Source organism: Capricornis sumatraensis, chromosome 13 (assembly GCF_032405125.1).
Source record: "Capricornis sumatraensis isolate serow.1 chromosome 13, serow.2, whole genome shotgun sequence".
Classification (NCBI taxonomy): domain Eukaryota; kingdom Metazoa; phylum Chordata; class Mammalia; order Artiodactyla; family Bovidae; genus Capricornis; species Capricornis sumatraensis.
Window position 1 is genome coordinate 47,863,418 of NC_091081.1, and position 19,211 is coordinate 47,882,628.

The following is a 19,211-nucleotide window of genomic DNA, read 5'->3' on the forward strand; positions in this document are numbered from 1 at the left end:
AAAATCAAAACTACCAAGTTTTAAAGTGGGTATGTGTTTTGAGTGTTTGGGGTGTTCCATTAAAAGACCTGGCTTTGTTTCCATTGGGGTTTAAAAAGACGCAGTAAGGGGAAAGGAGAAAAGTCAGCCATAGAATACGACTTTCCAGATGTTTTATGAGTTCACGGTGCTAACTGAGCATAAGATGCTAACAGACAGTTCTGCGCCTTTCAGCCTGACTCCATCAGGGTGGTGGTTCACAGGAGGTCAGCATCCTTTCTCACCGTCTCTCTGACGCAGGGAGCCACGATGACCCAGGCTGGCTTGCTCTCTTTCAGGGTGTGAACGGCATGTCTGTGGATGAGAAGCCTGACTCCCCCATGTATGTGTATGAGTCCACAGTCCACTGCACCAACATCCTCCTGGGCCTCAATGACCAGCGCAAAAAGGATATTCTCTGTGACGTGACCCTGATCGTGGAAAGGAAGGAGTTCCGGGCCCACCGAGCTGTGCTGGCCGCATGCAGTGAATACTTCTGGCAGGCGCTGGTCGGACAGACGAAAAATGATTTGGTGGTCAGCTTGCCCGAGGAGGTACGGTACTATGGTTTGTTCGTGTGGTTGCTAACAGAGGCCTGTTGACTGGGAGGTGGACCTGGAAGGTGGGCGCAATGCCACATCCCCACTTGCGGGTTGATGATCAAGTTACCCACATGTTAGGTTTGTGGCTGAGCCGGTTTCTATTTGATGCATTTCAAGTCTCGGAAGCGTGAATCTGAACCTCACCTGTGGCTCGCAGCCTCTCATAGTTTCTAGTTCACTTACTCTTCGGGTTTTGAGTCGTTTGACCGAAGTTTAGTACAATCCTAGATGTGGGATCTGAATCACTGGGGCTGTTGCTATGATTTTTCTCTTTCAAATGGTTGAAGGAACACTTGACTTACCTTGAGAGTAAAAGAATGAAAGTATTCACAGCACCTTCCTTGCCCAGGAGCAAAGTAAAAGCAAGCGGTCGTTTTCACAGTTAATATAGTTAGATTCTAAGAAGCGTAAACTGTGCTTTTCTCACCATTGTTGAAAATACCCTACTCAGGTTTCTTAATTACTTTGGGGAGTCCAGTCACTTCTGTACCTTGGGGACACTAGTAGATGTACTTGCTCTGTCCAGAGATGATACTCAATTGACTAGTTTGAGCTGCCGACACTCAAAAGATAGGCTTCATGCTGACAGACCATTAGATTGGTCACCCCTTTGAACTGCATATGCTGTTTCTCTTCTTCCGTCATCCTGACTCCTCTTCATTTCTGTGGGACTAAGAGTGACACTGAGCAGCCTTAGGCTTTGTGTTCAGGCCAGAATCATTTCCTATGCACCACCAGCACTAGGGCCACTGACAGCTGCACAGGCTGTGCACTGCACAGCTCACACCCATAGTCTGTACAAAGAGAGCCCCAGAGTTGTGCCATGATCCACAGAGCAGCTCTTCACAGCACTCCTAGGAGAAACCAAGGACCCAGTCACCCTGAGGGAGTGATGGGTGCAACTAGCTCTAAGTCCCAGAGGTCATAAATCCAGTGCCTCCAGAGGCCTAGAAATCATAAAAATGAATAAAGCAGGTTATATATAAAAAGTGGGCTTCCCTGGTGGCTCAGACGATAAAGAATCTGCCTGCAATGTGGGAGACCTGGGTTTGATCCCTGGGTTGGGAAGATCCCCTGTTGAAGGGAACAGCTACCCACTCCAGTATTCTGGCCTGGAGAATTCCATGGACTGTATAGTCCATGGGGTTAAAAAGAGTCAGACATGACTGAACAACTTTCACTTTCATTATATAAGAAATAGGCAATGGTGAGGCAAGCACCTGCTCTGCAGAAAGACATTCAAGTTCAACCTAAGAAACAAATATACACACTACTATATACAAAATATAAAATAGATAAACAGCAAGGAAGCTAGGGGAGCTTTATTGATACTAGTCAAAATAGACTTTAAGACAACATTATTTGCACAGGGAGCTAGATTCAATATCTTACAATAACCTATAATGGAAAAGAATCGAGCCCCCAGGGAAGCCCAAAGAATATAGATGCATATATATTCCTATCTATAAATCTGAAACACTTTGCTGTACACCTGAAACAATTTAAATCAACTGTCCTTCAATTTTTAAAAGTCGCTGTATACCCGCCCCCCCCCTCAAAAAAAAAAAAAAAAAAGACAGGGAGTCAGAAGGATCACCAGATCCAGTCCCCTATTAAGCAATGTCTGCAAAGCAGGAGAGTGGCCAGCTGGCAAAGTGAAGGTGGCATAGAGTTTCACATGAATATTCTTTGCTATGTACCCATGTGAAAGGCTCCATCACTACTCCTCACACCCCTGGCAAGAGCATAACTAAAAAGATCCCGATACAAGATGCCAAAGAGCCAATCAGCTGAAGGCCATGTAATCGGGGCTGGGGTAGGGAGGGACGTTTATATGCCAAGTGATGTGGGAAGGCCAAGGAGAGGCAGCTGCCTGGTGACTAGTGATCCTGAGCTGGACTGTCCTCGTCTGTGTTAATGGGCAGCTACTTAATCCATCATGAGGTGATAGGATAAATATAAAAGTCTCCATTTAAACTAGTAGGACTTCATCAAATGTGAGACTCTTTCTTCGTCTCTAGAGGGGCGGGTGTCAAGAATGCCTTTTGAATTTACTTTCGCTCTAGAATTCTCTGAAAATATCTGACAAGAATCCCACTTACCCAGAATGGTTTTGGGGAGGGGGTGGAGTTTGCAGTTAATTTAGTATCTGTATCTGTTTGAGAACCACCTAATTTATGTTTTATACGCTTTTAAAAAGTTAGATTATTTTAAAATATATTTACAAATGAAAACCATAATTTACATAATTTAGTCTCTCTTCCATGACTGCTGACCACGTCTTAAAACTCCCTGGACCCTGTACCTTATAAGCCCTGGCCTCCCCCAATCCCAGTAAGCTCTGTAATCCTCGTCTAGTCCCTTAACCTCTCTGAGCCCCAGTTCTTACCTGTAAAACCCCCTACAATTCTGAAGTCCTTATATTATGTGTCATAATACAATGCCAAGGCAATAAAACCTAACCTAAAAGTTTCTTTTTAGATCAAATCCCTGATGATCACTTATTTCCTTGGCACTGGGCGCTGTAGTCAGAGGCACACTGTGGAGATGTCACACAAAAATCTGCTGTTGGAACTTTTCGGTTGTTTGTCTTCCAGTTAAGTGAGAATCTGCTAAATGCTGGTTTTCTTCTTTCTAGTCGTGTGAAATGATTTCTGCCCCTGTGTCATCTGCATTTCCAAATCATTAAAACATTCTGGTTATTTATGTGCCTGAACCCTTCAGATATAACTAAGCGTTTTTTTTTTCCTTCCCATGATACGTGAATTCATATTGTCAGTAACCCAGCTCTAAGCTTCCCGCTAATGGGCATGCAAACAAACCTCCATGGTATTTTCCTTTGTGGGTCTGTAATTTTTTTCTGAGACCCACTTCCAAGCCTGTCGCCTCTGCTCAGAGCCCCGTCCTGTGGCCCCAACCAAGCACCGGGCATTGTTTTCTCTCCTTGCTGTGTGCGCACTGCAAGGTCCTTGCAGGCTCAAAGATCATTGTCCTACTTAGCTCAGTGAATGACTTCATAGAATTTGAATTAAGTGGTGAATCAACATCACAAACACTACCTTGAAAAGTAGCTGCCTGGAACTCACTGGCATTTGGTTCCTATGATGTAAGAAAAAGCATTTCATTAGCTCCTTGGAAATCTTCATCATAATCCATCATGGTCAGATCACCTTCTGGCCCTTGTCCCAGCCTTGTTCTCGTTCGGCTCACTTCTGTGCTCTCAGCCGGCCAGCCACCGAGCTTCTCATGGGCCAGCACGGCCAAATCCAAAAGCTCCATCTTTGGCTAGGAAATCTCCAGATACAAACTGCTACCCCTCCTACTGCCCTGCTTAGTCGGCTTAGGCCAGACCCGGCTCCAGCCTGCAGCTGCTGTCCACTTGCGCAATTCTAGCCCCAAACCCTGACCCCCGATGGGCAGCACCATTGCCTGCAGAGCTGAGCCCACCACAGTGCCAGTGTAGTCTCTCAACTGAAAGGGGCCTCTTAGAAGTCAAAGAGTCAAGAAATTGTCTTCCTTTTTTTTCCTCCCATAAAATGGAATGACAGATAGTCCCCAGGATTTGTGTGACTTGAGTGTTGGCTCCTCATTGAAAAGCACATCCAGGAATGTGTGTTACCAAAGACTAGGGGATAAGGCGTTGCCCTTAGTGCTTTCATTCAACAATGAAACAGATCACCTGATGTATAATAGTAAGCGTATTTTGAGTTAGAGATGAAGAGAAAGTGGTTGATGTGCCAAGCATGGCAAGGCTGTTCTTGCTATGTTGGCAAGGATGTGGAGAAAGAGAAACCTTTGTGCACTGTCGTGGGAATGTAAATTAGTAAGCCATTGTGGGAAATAGTATGGAGGTGCCTCAAAAAGTTAAAAATAGTAGAACTACCATCCAATCCAGCAATCCCACTCTGAGTCTATATCCAAAGGAAATAAAATCACTATCTCAAAGAGCTTTGTGCAGTCCCATGTTCATTGCAGTATAATTCACAATAGCCAAAATCTGGAAGCAACCTAAGTGTCTGTCAACAGATGAATGGATAAAGAAGATGAGGTCTGTATGTAAATACACACATACATACACACAAGAGAATATTATTTAGCTTTTTAAAAAAAAAGGAAATCCTGATGTTTGTGGCAACATGAATAAACATAGAGGACATTATACTAAGTTAAATAAGCCAGACCAAGAAAGACAAATATTGCATATTCTCACTTACCTGTGGCATTTAAGGAAAAAAGTCAAACTCATAGTAACAGAATAGAACAGTGGTTGCCAGAAGCTGAAGGGTAGGGCCAAAGGGGAGATATTGATCAAAGGGTACAAACTTTCGGTTATAAGATGAATAAGTTCTAGAGACCTAATGTAAAGCATGGTCGCTGTAGCTAATAATAGCATATAGTATACTTGAAATTCACCAAGAGAGTAGATCTCAAGAGTTCTCACCACACACCCAAAAATAAGAGATAGCTATGGGAGGTGACAGATTCGTTCATTTGTTTTTAGTGGTAATCATTTCACAGTGTATGCATATATCAAAACATCACATTGTATACCTTAAATATACCCAGTTCTCATTTGCCATCAATAAACAAACAAACAAGATGGAGAGAGGTTATTGCCAAGGCTCTGGTCCCTTTCTCTGGGCTTGTCTGCCGGGTTCTTTCACTCTCCAGAGAAGGAGAAGGTTCACCCAGGGAATGGCTGTAGGGTAGACTTACGTACATATGGCCCCTTCAGGCAGACCTTAGGTTTTCATAACTGTCAATATATTTCAGACTTCTGCTCACTCACTATCTCTGTCTTTTGCTTTTCCTGTATCTTTCACTTTCTCTCTCCCTCCCAATGTTTTGTGACAGATCTTGTTTTGATAGTGCTAAACAATAGGGAAAACTGACCCAAAAGGGTTCTGAAAAAAATGGCATTTGTTATGAAGTCTCCACCACAGGGTGCAGGAAAGAAAGTTCCTGTGCAGTGCTTCTGGGCCCAGAGGCCAGCAGGGAAATGATGGAATCTTCTTGTCTGAAAGTTTTTAGAGACGATGAAAGCCATTAATGTTCCTGGAATGGCTTCGGCCCAGTTTTTTAAAGAAACTATAAGACAGGCATAATTATCTTTGGACAGTGCTTTCAGGATGTCATACTACAGAAAGTGTTCCATGCTGGATGAGCAGAGGATGCCCACAGCGTTCTGAGCCCGAGAGTGATTCTTGTGGGGGTGGGGGAGGTCTCTGGAACATGGCCTGACCAAGAAACGCAAAGCACTCCCCAACCCCGAAGCACAGAGCCAGCCCTTTGGCCCCCTCATTTATCGCCTAGACAAACCTCTCAAGTAGAGTAGGCCAATTTTAGGAACTGAGGGGCATCAACCATGAGGGGCTGGGAAAACCACAATCTGGACGTTGGCACTAACTGTACGTGGGGTCTTGAGCAGGCCAGTCAACCTCCTTGAGTTTCTGTTTCCTCATTCATTCATTCATTCATTTATTCATTCATCCTATAAATGTTTATCAAAGGCTGTACCAGGAGATAGCGTTCTAGGTACTGGATGAACCTAGTGAACACACAGAGCTGACATTCCAGTAGGGGAGAAGAAGAGATAGCAAATAAATAAATGCAACATGGACTTTGTTAGATGCCACTGAGGAAAACAAAGCAGGGGAGGGGGTTAAGGACCATCAGGGTTCAGATATTGCCATTCTGAATAGGGTGGTCAGGAAAGGCCTGATTGGAAGATGACTTTGTTTTAATGTATTTATTTATTTTATATTTGGCTGCATTGGGTCTTAGTTGCAGTACGTGGGAGCACATGGGATCTTAGCTGCGATGCTAACACTTCTCTCTCAGTTGCGGCACACTGGGCTTAGTCACTCCGAGGCATGTGGGACCTTAGTTCTCTGACCAGAAATCGAACCTGTGCCTACTGCCTTGGAAGGTGGATTCTTAACCACTGGACCACCAGGGAAGTCCCTGGGGGATGATTTTTGTATAAACACCTGAAAAAGGTGAGGGAGACAGCCGTGCTGACCTGTGGAGGAAGAGTGACCCAGGTGGAAGGAATGGCAAGGAAGAGGCCCTGAGGCTAGAACGGCCTGGCCTGTTTGACACACAGTAATAACACGAACAAAGGGTGCGTGGAAGGTGGCACAGCAGAGAAGAATCAGGGACAAGCAGGGTGCATTACCTTTCCTTGGAATGAGCTGAGAGGCCAGTGGAGGGTTTTACAGGAAAAGATAACTTTGACTGCTGGGTGAGGATAAATTGAAAGAGGACAAGGGCATAGCAAGGAAAGCATTGAAGATGCTGAGGCAGCAAACCAGGCCTGACATGAGAGCCCAGACCAGGGCGATAGCAGGGGAGTGGTGATCAGTGTTAGATTCCGGTAATTTTTTTTTTTAAAGTTTGCAAACATCTGTTTGTTTGGCTGCTCAGCTTGAGGGCTTTTCGTTCTCTGACCAGGGATCAAACCTCGGTCCCATGCAGTAGAAGCATGGGGTCCTAATCACTGGACCACCAGGGAAGTCCCTCTGGTAATATTTTGAAAGTAGAGCTTATGGGATTATTCTGTAGATTAAATACAGGGTGAAAGAGAAAGAGTTAAGGATAACTCCAAGGTTTGGGCAGACTGTTGGGAGGATGAAGTTGCTGTTACCTGGGATTGGTGAAAGCCTGAAGGAAATAGGTTTCAGATGGTGCGGGTGGGGCAGGATTAGGAGTTCTGTTTTGTACATATTAAGTCTGAGATGCCTATTAACATCTAGGTAGAGTTGTCTGCTACACAGTAAGGACATACACATGTCCTACTCTTTGAGACCTCATGGACTGTAGCCTTCCAGGCTCCTCTGTCCATGGGATTCTCCAGGCAAGAACACTGGAGTGGGTTGCCATTTCCTTATTCAGAGGATCTTCCCTACCCAAAGATCTAACCTGGATCTCTTGCATTGCAGGCAAATTCTTTACCGTCTGAGCCACCAGGGAAGCCCTTTCAGAGTTGTCTGCTACACAGTAAGGATATACATGACTGAGATTCATGGGAGAAATCCAGCCCAGAGATAGAATTTTAATACCAGAGTACTGGGGGTATTGAAAGTCCCAAGACCACATACAAATGCGAAATGAATAAGTATAGATAGAAAAAAAAGAGAGAGAGAGAGAGAATGGTCTTAGGATTGATTCTTGAGTCTTTCCACAACTAAGAGGTTATAGAGAAAAAGAAGAGGTGATAGGGTAAACCAAGAAAGAGCAGCTATTGAAATAGAAAGAAAAGCAAAAACAACAAAAAGTGTAGTGTGTCAGAAGCCAGGTAATGAAAGTATTTCAAGGTGGAGAGAGTGATCAGCTATGTCAGATGAAGCTGGTAGTGACCTAAGGTGACGGTTGAAAATTGACCATCCAGTAATTTGGAAGCCATTCATGATTTCGTTGAGCACTTGGGAAAGCAATAGGAGCAAAAACCAGTTGGGTTCTGTTCTAGCAAGAAGTGAAGTATTTGAAGAAGTTCACACAGGCTACATTTTTAAGCCTTTGATTTAAAGCGAGTAGAGAGGTGAGCCAGAAACTGGAGGGAAATAGAGTCACAAGAGGTTTTCTTTGGGCTTTTGTTTTCAGTAGGGAGAAATTCCAGCACACTTGCCCCTGAAGATAAAGATTATCAATATGCACTCATATCCAATTTTCCTCTCTTTCCTGAACACACAAGAAGACCACATTCACAATTAGGTGTGCTGGGTAACTAGATCCAGCCAGTGAAAGGTGAGAGGAAGTCACATGTCACTTCTAGCCTGCGGCAGTTAAGAGTAAGCCTGAGCTCTTCATGTTCTTTTTTATCCATTGAACTGCTGTCAGAGAACTCCTAGGTAGTGGAACCACAACCTAGATTCTTGAGTCACTGCTGGAGGAGAGCCATCTGACTCAAATCAGACTGTGACATGAATGAGGAATTAACTTTTATGTTAAGGCATTAAGACTTAGTGTGTGTTTGTTTGCACAGCAGAGCTCATCCTGACTCATACTTGGGTGGATGGGAAAGTTCCAAAAGAGAGAGAAAACTTGCTGATATGGGAGACAACAAGACTAGTCCCTAAAAGAATTGCTCTTGAGGACTTGAAAGGGGGTAGGGTCTCCTGAGCAAGTGGGAATACTCAACTTAGCAAGGTTCATCCTTCAGAATTGATGGAGTTGAACTGGATGATCCCTAGCTACCTAGGCTAGGCGACAAGTTGATGGTCTTTGAATTTTTCTAGGTTCCTACTGGAGGGAGAGGGAAAAAATCCTGCAGGTCAGAAAGAGAGACAAGATGTCTGGATTGAGAGGTAGGGAAAGACCAGGGAGATGGGAAGCAGATTGGTCTGGAAAGGAGAGAATCATTCGGCTTCAGAAGAGATGTGAGCTTACTTCTGTTTGTAAATCCTCCCTGACCTTTTGGAGATGGTCTTACGAGAGTTCACAGATGACAGCTCAAGAGCTGTAGAACCCCTGGGCTATTTGATAACCTAGAACACAGACAGCTTGTAGAAAATGTAGATCACTACTCTATAACCATTTCAGAAGTATCTTGAAAAAACTTATTTTCATTTAATGATGTCAATGTCCATGTGTATATGCAGGGAGTAACAATACTGGATAACAGTTTGCCTTTCAAGTCTGCTCTTTAGATTAATGAAATGTGATAAGTTAAACTTCTTGGAAGGATGGTGCTATATAGACAGTAGGTGTTATTATTCCCCTAGAAGGAAAGCACAACCTTTTCTGATGAAATGACTCTTACCTCAGGGTCCTCATTAAAAGCTGTGGTGCAATTTTCCAAGTTGCATTAGTGAGACTTGGCAGCAGATGAAAAAAAAAAAGCAAATAAATAATAAGTCAAAATATTCCAGGTAACTACTTGCTGGCAAGTAAGAAGTTTTCAAGTCCTAGACTCATGCTGATAATTTTGAACTGCCTGAAGGCAGAACATATTTATAGTTACACAGAGGTGACTTCCAGCCCTGAAATCTGGGCCTCTGTCTCAGATGGGGGTGCAATAAAAGCAAAGCCACAAAATGGGGTGTTAATGCTATTGTGATTCCATCTCTGAAGGCTGCTTAGTGGCACTGCTACAGAGGGAAGGAAATCTGGGGTGAAAATAGCCACAGCAATAGCTAATTTTAAAACTGAAATAGATAAGCTATTTCCAAACCTCTTACATTTTCTAAATCCTGAGGCCAGTAAGTCCTATTTAAAGAACTTTAAGCAGAGATGTGTTCCTCTTTTGGCATAGTAGAAGGAGTTAAGTAGACAAAAAACTAAGACCTGTCTAAGAATTATTTTTAAGTGACCTGATTTCAAAGCCAGTTTTAAGACTTTCTTTGACTATACCTATTTCCCCCTGTATAATGTAGGATGAAAACGGTCATCAACATTTTAAAATAGGTCCATTTATAAAAACCTTTGACAGTAAAGTTGTTTGAATTAAATTTTGTAGTAGTTTTCAGTGTATCTATTCATTTTAAAACTCTTCTCTCTATATGAATTAAACATCCAGTACATTTCTTTCTTTGCTCTGTTATGGAATCTCTTAGCTATTTCAATTAAAATTAGTAATAGCTTTAAAGACAAGAGTTCAGAGCTATAAAGTTCTTCACTTGATCAGGAATCAGGAGTATTATTTTTGTCACATTTAATCATAGAACCCAGGCCTTTAACAGGATACTTAATTAAACTTTTAATTCATGATAAGTTAAATAGCACTTGGGATGGTTTTTTCAAAATTATTTCCACTTCCCATCCAGCTTACCCCCCCAAAAAAAGGTGTGATAGACATAATAGCTGTCAGCCAGGGGTGTTATAGGTGATGCCAACATGAGCTGGCAGCAAGCCACTGTCCAATTAGCATGGCTTTATCGATGCAGAGCAATCATTCTTGAGTACACGGTTGAGTCACTCATGGTGTAGTGGTACTTCACTTGAGCCAGTGCTTCTTAGAATAGGTTTCTTGTTCACTGTTATTACCTGCCCTCCTTTGCCAATAAAAACGCAGGACCATTTAGACTGAAAGCCGAACAGGAGAGAAACATCAATCATAGATCTCATTTCTCGTTGCTTCCTGAAAACTGAGATTGCAATTAAACAGTGAAAGCATGGTGTGTTTTTTAAATGAGTTACAAGAAAATACAGTTTCCACACCAAATCACTCAGAGCTGGAATCCAAGAATCGGTTTTGATTCTGTCTTTTCTTTGGCAGCTCTACCACTTGGCGCAAATGGGAGGATATCAGTAAAATTACCTAATCATTTTAATGGATTCACATTCCATTCAGAAACTTGGAATGTCCCCAAACATCTTCAGGTTTCAGCTCTATTGTCAGAGTGTCCGTGACATTTCTGGAGGTGTTCTATACAAGCAGACAACTTTGGAAAGGGACCCTTATGGTGAGAACACCTGGAATCTTGGTTGGACAAGTTGTAAAGCAGGAAATTGATTCAGAAAATTCCTGAATAAAAGGGAGCATATCCAGGCGTTGTAGTGGTGTGTGGTTTTCAGTAGAAAAGGCTATTCTTAGAAACACAAAGAAAGTAAAATAGTTGTTGGCATTCATCAGTTAATACCTTTCTGTTTCTTTTCTTGTTTGTTTGGGTTCTTAACCAAATCATAGACCAGACAAAGGGGTAGGTTGGTTTTACTTTCAGGGAGCAAGTAAACAATGGCACTTTTGGTTTTCCTGATATTTCAGAAGTGTTCTTTTTTTCATTTACTTGGTACACATAGCAAAATCTTTCATTGTGCCATCGACTCCTCAAATATGTTGACAGTCTCTCTCACTGACATTGGCACCTCTTCCGAGCTCACTGGTGATACAGTGAGCTTTCCTGTCTGAGCTGGACTTCTATGTGCAGCCTGGCAAAGGCTGTGTGTGAAAAAGTGAGAGCGTTCAGCACCCTGGGTGGGATGGAGCCAGGCCCTCAATGTGAGCACGTTTCTTGACTGATTGGCAGCATAGAGAACTGGCAGCTGTTCCCAAGCAAGCCAAAAAGTTGGCCCGGGGATGGGAAAAAAAAAAAGGCTGGTATTTAGCCAACAAAAGATTCCTGAGTTTAGAAGGAAATCAAAGGAAGAATATGGAAGGTCACAATTACAGGCCTCCAGCTTGCTGAAGTAACAACGATTTCGTTTTGTCTTCTGCTGTATAGAGAAGAGTATTAAATAAATGTCATCACTACTCATTTTTTCCCGATTCTTTATTTCTGAGTCTCCATTTTTGTTCTCTTGGTTTGTTTATTTTTTATTTCTCCAGATGCAAAACCGAATGACAGGTTATTCTTCCTAAAAGTAGTATAGGGATGATGCTATTTGCAGAGGTGGCATCAGCGACCAGAAATAGGTAAAATAGAGCAGGTCTCAGAGAGCATGGCCACATGCATGGGTGCCAAGCCGTGCAGAATGGCACAGGTTGGGATGGAGTTACATACCCTCTGACTTCTCACAACTTATCTACTACTCTTAGTTTATTACTCACTAAAAGAGAAGGGTGGGAAAAACAGGAAAGTTCCTAAAAGACCAGGAAAATGTCTACTGAGAGATAGGATCCTCAAGGGTCTCACTCTGTAATGATAAGCAGTCTTGTACCACGAGAGACACTGTCACGCTAGCTGTCATTCTTCCTTCCAAGGAATGCCCTAGACTATATGAGAATATTCTTTCTGCCAAGCAGAGCTGTTGTATCCCAGGAATTAAGTGGTATCCTACAACTAGGAAGGTGGGAAGATTAAAAATATGGACCACCAAGATTCAGGGGTAAGAAATATGCAGGATTCTAGGAGAAGATGTTTGAAGCACACCTTTTGTAACTCTGGGGATTTGAGTAGCAGGTGACTTAAATCCTTCAGATTTGTAGGATATTCATGGGGGCGAAATGAGATGACCTTTCCTTTTCTGTCCAACAATCTCTCCTCGCCTCCTGTTTGAGGCTATTACGGTAGATGTCGACCAGATGTTCTTTCTCGCTAGCAGAAGAAATAGTATCCTGGCTACGTGTGGGGGATCTTAGCTCTTTTCAAGGATATTTTTATAATAGTGCAAGATGCTGGACACTGGGATAGGGTAGAAACAAACACAGAATTACCTCCAGAGATGTGTGTGTGTGCTTAAAGGACAAACAAGTCCTTTAAGCCTTTAAGATGGCTTAAGGACAGTACTTCATAGAAAAAGAGGAATGGACTTGGAGGGCCTTAACTTAGAAATATCAAATAAGACCATCTCCTCCAAAGAGCTTACAGTATATTAATAGTTGAATAATCAAGGCAAACCATAGGAATCAAAAGGTGTGAACAATTCAAAAGCATTCATTGTAGATGCCATGCCACGTGTTAGCCATTGTTTTTGCTGCTGAGGTTCCAGTGGGGTGGTGGGATGGGGTTTTCCTTCCATCTCCTAAAACCAACTCTCACCGGATTGATCAGACTTTCTCAGGGAATGAGAAGAAAGAAATCCTTCAGGAAAGGATGCTGATGCTGCAAAGGTCCCAAAAGAAGCAGTAACAGGGCCTTGAGGAGTCATCTCTGATTAGCACAAAGGGTAGGTTTGGAGAAATAATTCAAAATAGGGTCAGATTCCATGGGGCCTTCTATGAAAGAATAAATTTTAGACAAAGAATTTAATCTTGATTGAGTAGCCAATAGTTGTGAGCCAAAAAGTGAGCCCAAATGGAACATGACAAAAAGAAATTTAAGAAATAGCTGTCTAGCAGTGAAATGTTGGATGGATGTGTTCATAGACTACTTCAGATAGAGGGTACAGTCAGGAGGCTCACCTGGTCCCAACATGAACTGACAATGGTTTGTGCCTGGTGATGAGCTGAGAGGTCCCAAAAACTGAGCGTGGGACTCATCAGTGGAGAGAGAGGCTGTCCAGCCTTCGTGTCTATCTATGGCACTTTATATGTTCACAAGGCACCAAGAGTGCACAGCTGATGATACGGATATGAGGAACACAGGCCCATAGGGCATGGCTGAGACAACTGGGAATTGCTGACCCCTCTGAGAAAAGAGATGGCTTCCCTGGTGGCTTAGCCATAAAGAATCTGCCTGCCAAGCAGGAGACTCAAGTTCAGTCCCTGGTTCAGGAAGATCCCCTGGAGAAGGAAATGGCAACCCACTCCAGTATTCAGCCCGCTCCAGTATTCTTACCTGGAGAATCCCATGGACAGAGGAGACTGGAGGGCTGTAGTTCCCAGGGTCGAAAAGAGGTGGACACAACTGAGTGACTAAACAGCAGCAGCAGCTGAGAAAAGAGAAGAAAAAAAAGGGCCAGGGCTAACCCTCAACTCCTGCACTGAAACTCTCATCTCTGGTTCCTCCACTAAGAACAGTCTTCTCTGGATGACTGGTTTTAAGTTTATCTTTGCTTATTTGTGGAAGTTAAACCTCAACAGTTTACTGGACTGAAGGTACCTATAGAGGAGCTCCCTAAATGACCTTTTAGGGAGTATGCCTCCCAGGGGATATTGTGATCATCACACCTTACATAGCACAGATAGATGCAAGGACCTACAAGAAGGTACATACGAATGCGTTCTGTTTGAAAGTGTGTTCATAAATCCAACTTGTTTGTAAAGTCCAACAAAGTTAGCCTACGTACTCAAATAACACAATCGGCTATATAGTACTGTACTGTAATTGGTTTATAATGCTTTTCACACAAATAGTATGTACATAAAAAACAAACCCAAAAAGTAAAATGTTTCTAATTTTACAGTACAGGACCTTGAGAAGTACAGGAGTACAGTACATCAGCTGGCACACAGGGACTGGCATCACGTGAACAGGCAAGAAGAGTTACTGATGGGAGGAGAGAGAGAAGTTGGGAGATGGTAGAGCTGAAGGATTGTCAGCAATAGGAGATGGAAGGCAAGCTGCAGTGTTACTCACGTCTGATGTTGATGGCAGATTCTGGTTCCTTGCTGGAACCAGACATACATTCGCATCTTTGAAAGTTCACAACTTGAAGTTTTGTATGTAAGGGACTTACTGCACTGAATTTCTGGAGGACGGAGCTTCTAGAAATACCTCCAGGGCGTTTGTAATCCAGTGCCACATATTTTAAAGTGTTAGGCACAAATTCAGAAAAGGTGTTCACTTATGGTTAAAGCCATTATGATGAATGTTTGGTGGACATTAGTACAGTAGCTAAGCAACACAACAAGATACAAAGTAACAACACACACACGCTCTACACACAAACCCAGGCAGGAATCAGTCTGAGCATCACTCCTGGTGAGTCACCTTGGTGTTAGATGTCTTCTGATGATATCCATGAAATACACACCCTTCTCAATGATGTGTTCTGTGTGCAACTTGACCTCATAAAACCTTTAGATATAATTTCCAGTTAGAGGAAAACCAGTGATTAGAAAAACAAGCATAACAACAGCCTGAGGGAGTAATGGGGCAAATCCAGAAGGTGGGATGTTCTGCAGGACAAATGACCTGATTTCTTCAATGAGTCAGTGTCATAAAAGTAGGACTATGCTAAATTAAACAAGAGTTAAGGGATTTAAAAACCAGATGCAGAATATGGTCCTGGAGTGGTTACTCATTTGGATAAACCAGTTATAGAGAACCTTTGGGGGGAAGTTGTAGAAATTCAAATGTGGTCTGGATATTAGAGGAAATTTCCCTGAAATGGAAAGTTGGTAATAATTGGAAAAGGCAGGCTGAGAAACAATAGGCCCAGTATGATCTTAGTTTGGTTAAAAACTACAAACTCTAAGTGTGTGTGTGTGTGTGTGTGTGTGTAAAGGAGACAAAGTGCATGTGCTAAAGTGTTAAGAGTGGTGACCTGTGAATGGTGGGAACGTGATGGGTTTTGTTTTGCTTCTCTGAATTTCCAATTTCCTGCAGCATACATTATTACATTTCTGCGATAATAAAAAGGTTATTTGAACAGTTCAGTGGATAGAAAGGAAGGAAGGAATGAAGATCAAGTGGAGTGTGGAGCATGATGCTGGAAAATGTACAACTCTGCAGTATAGTATTAATGTGTGATTTCACAAGTTCTGTGACCCCATCAGGTTTCTTTCTAGAAGCACCAGTGCTCCTGGTCCCTTCCTTCTAGCTCAGGGCCCTCCATGCTCCTGACTAGGAGACTAGAGTCCTTAACTTGGACCGAACCGCACTCGCACTCACAGTCTCATTGGTGAAATGAAAATTAACCCCCGAAGCGGTAAAGGGGATAGATTTCTTCTAGTTCCTTCTTATTAAAAGTTTAAGCCCCTTTTTCATATTTCAGTTTACCATGATCATTGAAACTTACAGATGCTCTTCCTTCCTGTATATTCTCTAGAGTTACTCCTCTGGAAATTACTAGTGTTATTTTCAGTGAAAATAGCGCAGATGTTTTCCAGGACTCTGACCTTCTGCATCTCCAGATAGAGAAGGAAATTCTCACTGTCTAGTCAAATCTTGTGCAACTTTGGAGGATAAGAATCTGCCTGCCAAGGCTGGGACATGGGTTCGATCCCTGGTCTGTGAAGATTCCACATGCTGAGGAACAGCTGAGCCCGAGTGCCATAACTACTGGACCTGTGCTCTAGAGCCTGCAAGCCGTAACTGCTGAGCCCACGTGCTGCAGCTACTGAAGCCCGCAGCTAAAGTCTGTGCTCCGCAACAAGAGAAGCCACCGCAGTGAGAAGCCCACGTACTACTAGAAAAAGTCCGCGTGCAACAACAGAGACCTAGAGCAACCACATAAATAAACAAACCAAAAGTAAAAGAAGCTACTCCCATCCTCAGCCTGGCTTTGTTCAAAGAAGACACCATAAGGCCATCCCCGGATCCTTGAAAGCCTGGACCACTGAGGGCCCTGCAATAATGAGATGGTTTCCCTCCTTCACGCCCAAAGTCTGCAAGAAGACAACTGACACGTGTGTGACTGAGATTTCAGGAGCGAGCCAAAATAGAAAGTGATGTTCCAGTGGGCCTGCACCTGTAAGGCTCACACTGGTGTTTGCAGCAACTTAATACAAACTGCTTCCTACTCTGTGGTCAGTGGAATGCTGATTCTTCCTTACTTCCTCCCCAGGAGCCTCCAGAAATGTCTTTGAAGTTTTTTAAAAAGTGATTTTTCTCTGAAATCAATCTTTAGCTTGTTTTCCTGGGAAATCTGTAGCTCTTTAACTCTTAGGATCCGAGTATTAATCTGCTCAGACTGCCATAACAACAATACCACAGAACGGGTGGCGTAAGCAACAAATTTATCTTCTTACAGCTCTGGAGGCTAGAAGTCCAAGACTGAGGTGTCTGCAGGTTTGGTTTATCCTAAAGCCTCTCTTCTTGGTCTGCAGATGGCCACCTTCTCTCTGTGTTCTCACATGGACTTTACTCTGTGCACAAAGAAAGAGAACACTGGTGTCCCTTCCTCTTCGTGTAAGGATGCCAGTTCTGTTAGCTCAAGGCCTCACCCTTACAGCCTCATTTAACCTTAATTACCTCCTGAAAAGACTTGTCTCTAAATATGGTTATCTGGTGATGCGGATTTAAGCATATGAATTTGAGGAGACAGAATTCAGTCCATCAGTTCAGTTCAGTCACTCAGTCGTGTCCGACTCTTTGTGACCCCATGAATCGCAGCACACCAGGCCTCCCTGTCCATCACCAACTCCCAGAGTTCACTCAGGCTCACGTCCATCGAGTCAGTGATGCTATCCAGCCATCTCATCCTCTGTCGTCCCCTTCTTCTCCTGCCCCCAATCCCTCCCAACATCAAAGTCTTTTCTAATGAGTCAGCTATTCGCATGAGGTGGCCAAAGGACTGGAGTTTCAGCTTTAGCATCATTCCTTCCAAAGAAATCCCAGGGTTGATCTCCTTGATAATGGACTGGTTGGATCTCCTTGCAGTCCAAGGGGCTCTCAAGAGTCTTCTCCAACACCACAGTTCAAAAGCATCAATTCTTTGGCGCTCAACCTTCTTCACAGTCCAACTCTCACATCCGTACATGACCACAGGAAAAACCATAGCCTTGACTAGATGGACCTTAGTTGGCAAAGTAATGTCTCTGCTTTTGAATATACTGTCTAGGTTGGTCATAACTTTTTTTCCAAGGAGTAAGTATCTTTTAATTTCATGGCTGCAATCACCATCTGCAGTGATTTTGGAGCCCAAAAAAATAAAGTCTGACACTGTTTCCACTGTTTCCCCGTCTATTTCTCATGAAGAATGGGTTTATCATGATGATGTTTGGTAGAAACCAACACAATACTGTAAAGCAATTATCCTTCAGCTTTTAAAAAATGGGTTTTTATGAGTAACAAAACAACATGTATGCAGGATTATCCATGCATGTACAGCCATGCAACTGCATATAGAAGAAAAAAAAGATCTCCATGTGCTGATATGAAATAATTTCCAGGATATATTTTGGAAAGCAAAAGCAAGATGCAGAAGCATGCATACACTAGGTATGGTATGCTTCCTTTTGATTAAGGAACGAGGGGAAATATGGATATGTATTTATAATGCATACATATATAAAATATAAAAGAAATGGAAAAGTTAAACAAAAGGTATGAAAAGGTGACCTCTGGAAAGTGGACTAAAACAAAGTGAAAGAATTTAAGATGCAAGTGGCTTTTCTAAATGTATCTTTTTATTTGGTATTGACTTTTGAACCATTTAAATGTTTTATGTAATCAAGAAATTGAAATTTAATCAAAAAGATGAAAAGTAGGGAATTCCTCAGTGGTTCAGTGGTTAAGACTTCACGCTTTCACTGCCGAGGGCCTGGGTTCAATCCCTGGTCAGGGAACTAAGATCCTATAAGCCTCACAGTGTGGCCAAAAAAAAAAAAGATGAAAAACAGCAAACTCTAAAATTTAAAATAAATAGAAAAAATGAACTCTGTATATTAAATTGGTTAACTAACCACACAATAAAAGGATAAATTGGGTTAACTTTTGAACATAGTTTTATGGCTGGACATCCTCTGTGAGACATTCTTCAAGACAGCTGGCCTGAACTTTTCAAAAGTGTCACTGCCATTAAAGACAAAATGATGGGGTCAAAGAAAATTAAGTGGGACCAAATTCAGTAAGTGGTCTTAATAGGCTCCCAAACTGGAAAAAAAATCTATGAAGGACATTCTTGGAGCAATTTAGAGACTCTGAATGCAGACAGTATAGTGTGATTTATAACACTGTGCCAACATGACTTTTCTTGGGAGGGAAATTGGTATTTTGGTTTTGTAGAATATTCTTGTTCTCAGGAGATACATGCTAAAGTTTCTAAGAATGAAATGTCAAGATATACTTTTGAATGGTTTTGGAAAGGTTTGAATGGTTATGTGGTGGAGTGTGGGTGTATGTATGTGTATAGATAGATAATAAAGTTATAGAGAAGAGATCACACTTTTTCTTTTGCTTAAAACACCAGAGGTATTAAACAGCTTCAGGCACAGTTCAATCAAGGAGAGCGCGCAAATTTAGCAAAATTTAAAACTGTTGGTGAGCTGAAATAAAAGGTATGGGGATGTGCATTTAATTTTCTGGATTTAAAAAATGGGGGGGAAAATAATGGATTTGGATCGATTTTGTCATAAAGGTGCTCCATTCAGTAGAAGCATTTACT

General features: G+C 42.4%; 1 protein-coding gene across 1 annotated transcript in view; it reads left to right on the forward strand.

Moving 5' to 3' along the window:
• Positions 1 to 329: 329 nt before the first annotated feature.
• Positions 330 to 19,211, forward strand: part of BACH2 (BTB domain and CNC homolog 2) — an 86,229-nt gene continuing 67,347 nt past the window's right edge. Inside the window, exon 1 of the mRNA XM_068984945.1 lies at positions 330 to 572. Coding sequence (XP_068841046.1) covers positions 330 to 572 — 243 coding nt within the window. The remainder of the gene's footprint in view (positions 573 to 19,211) is intronic.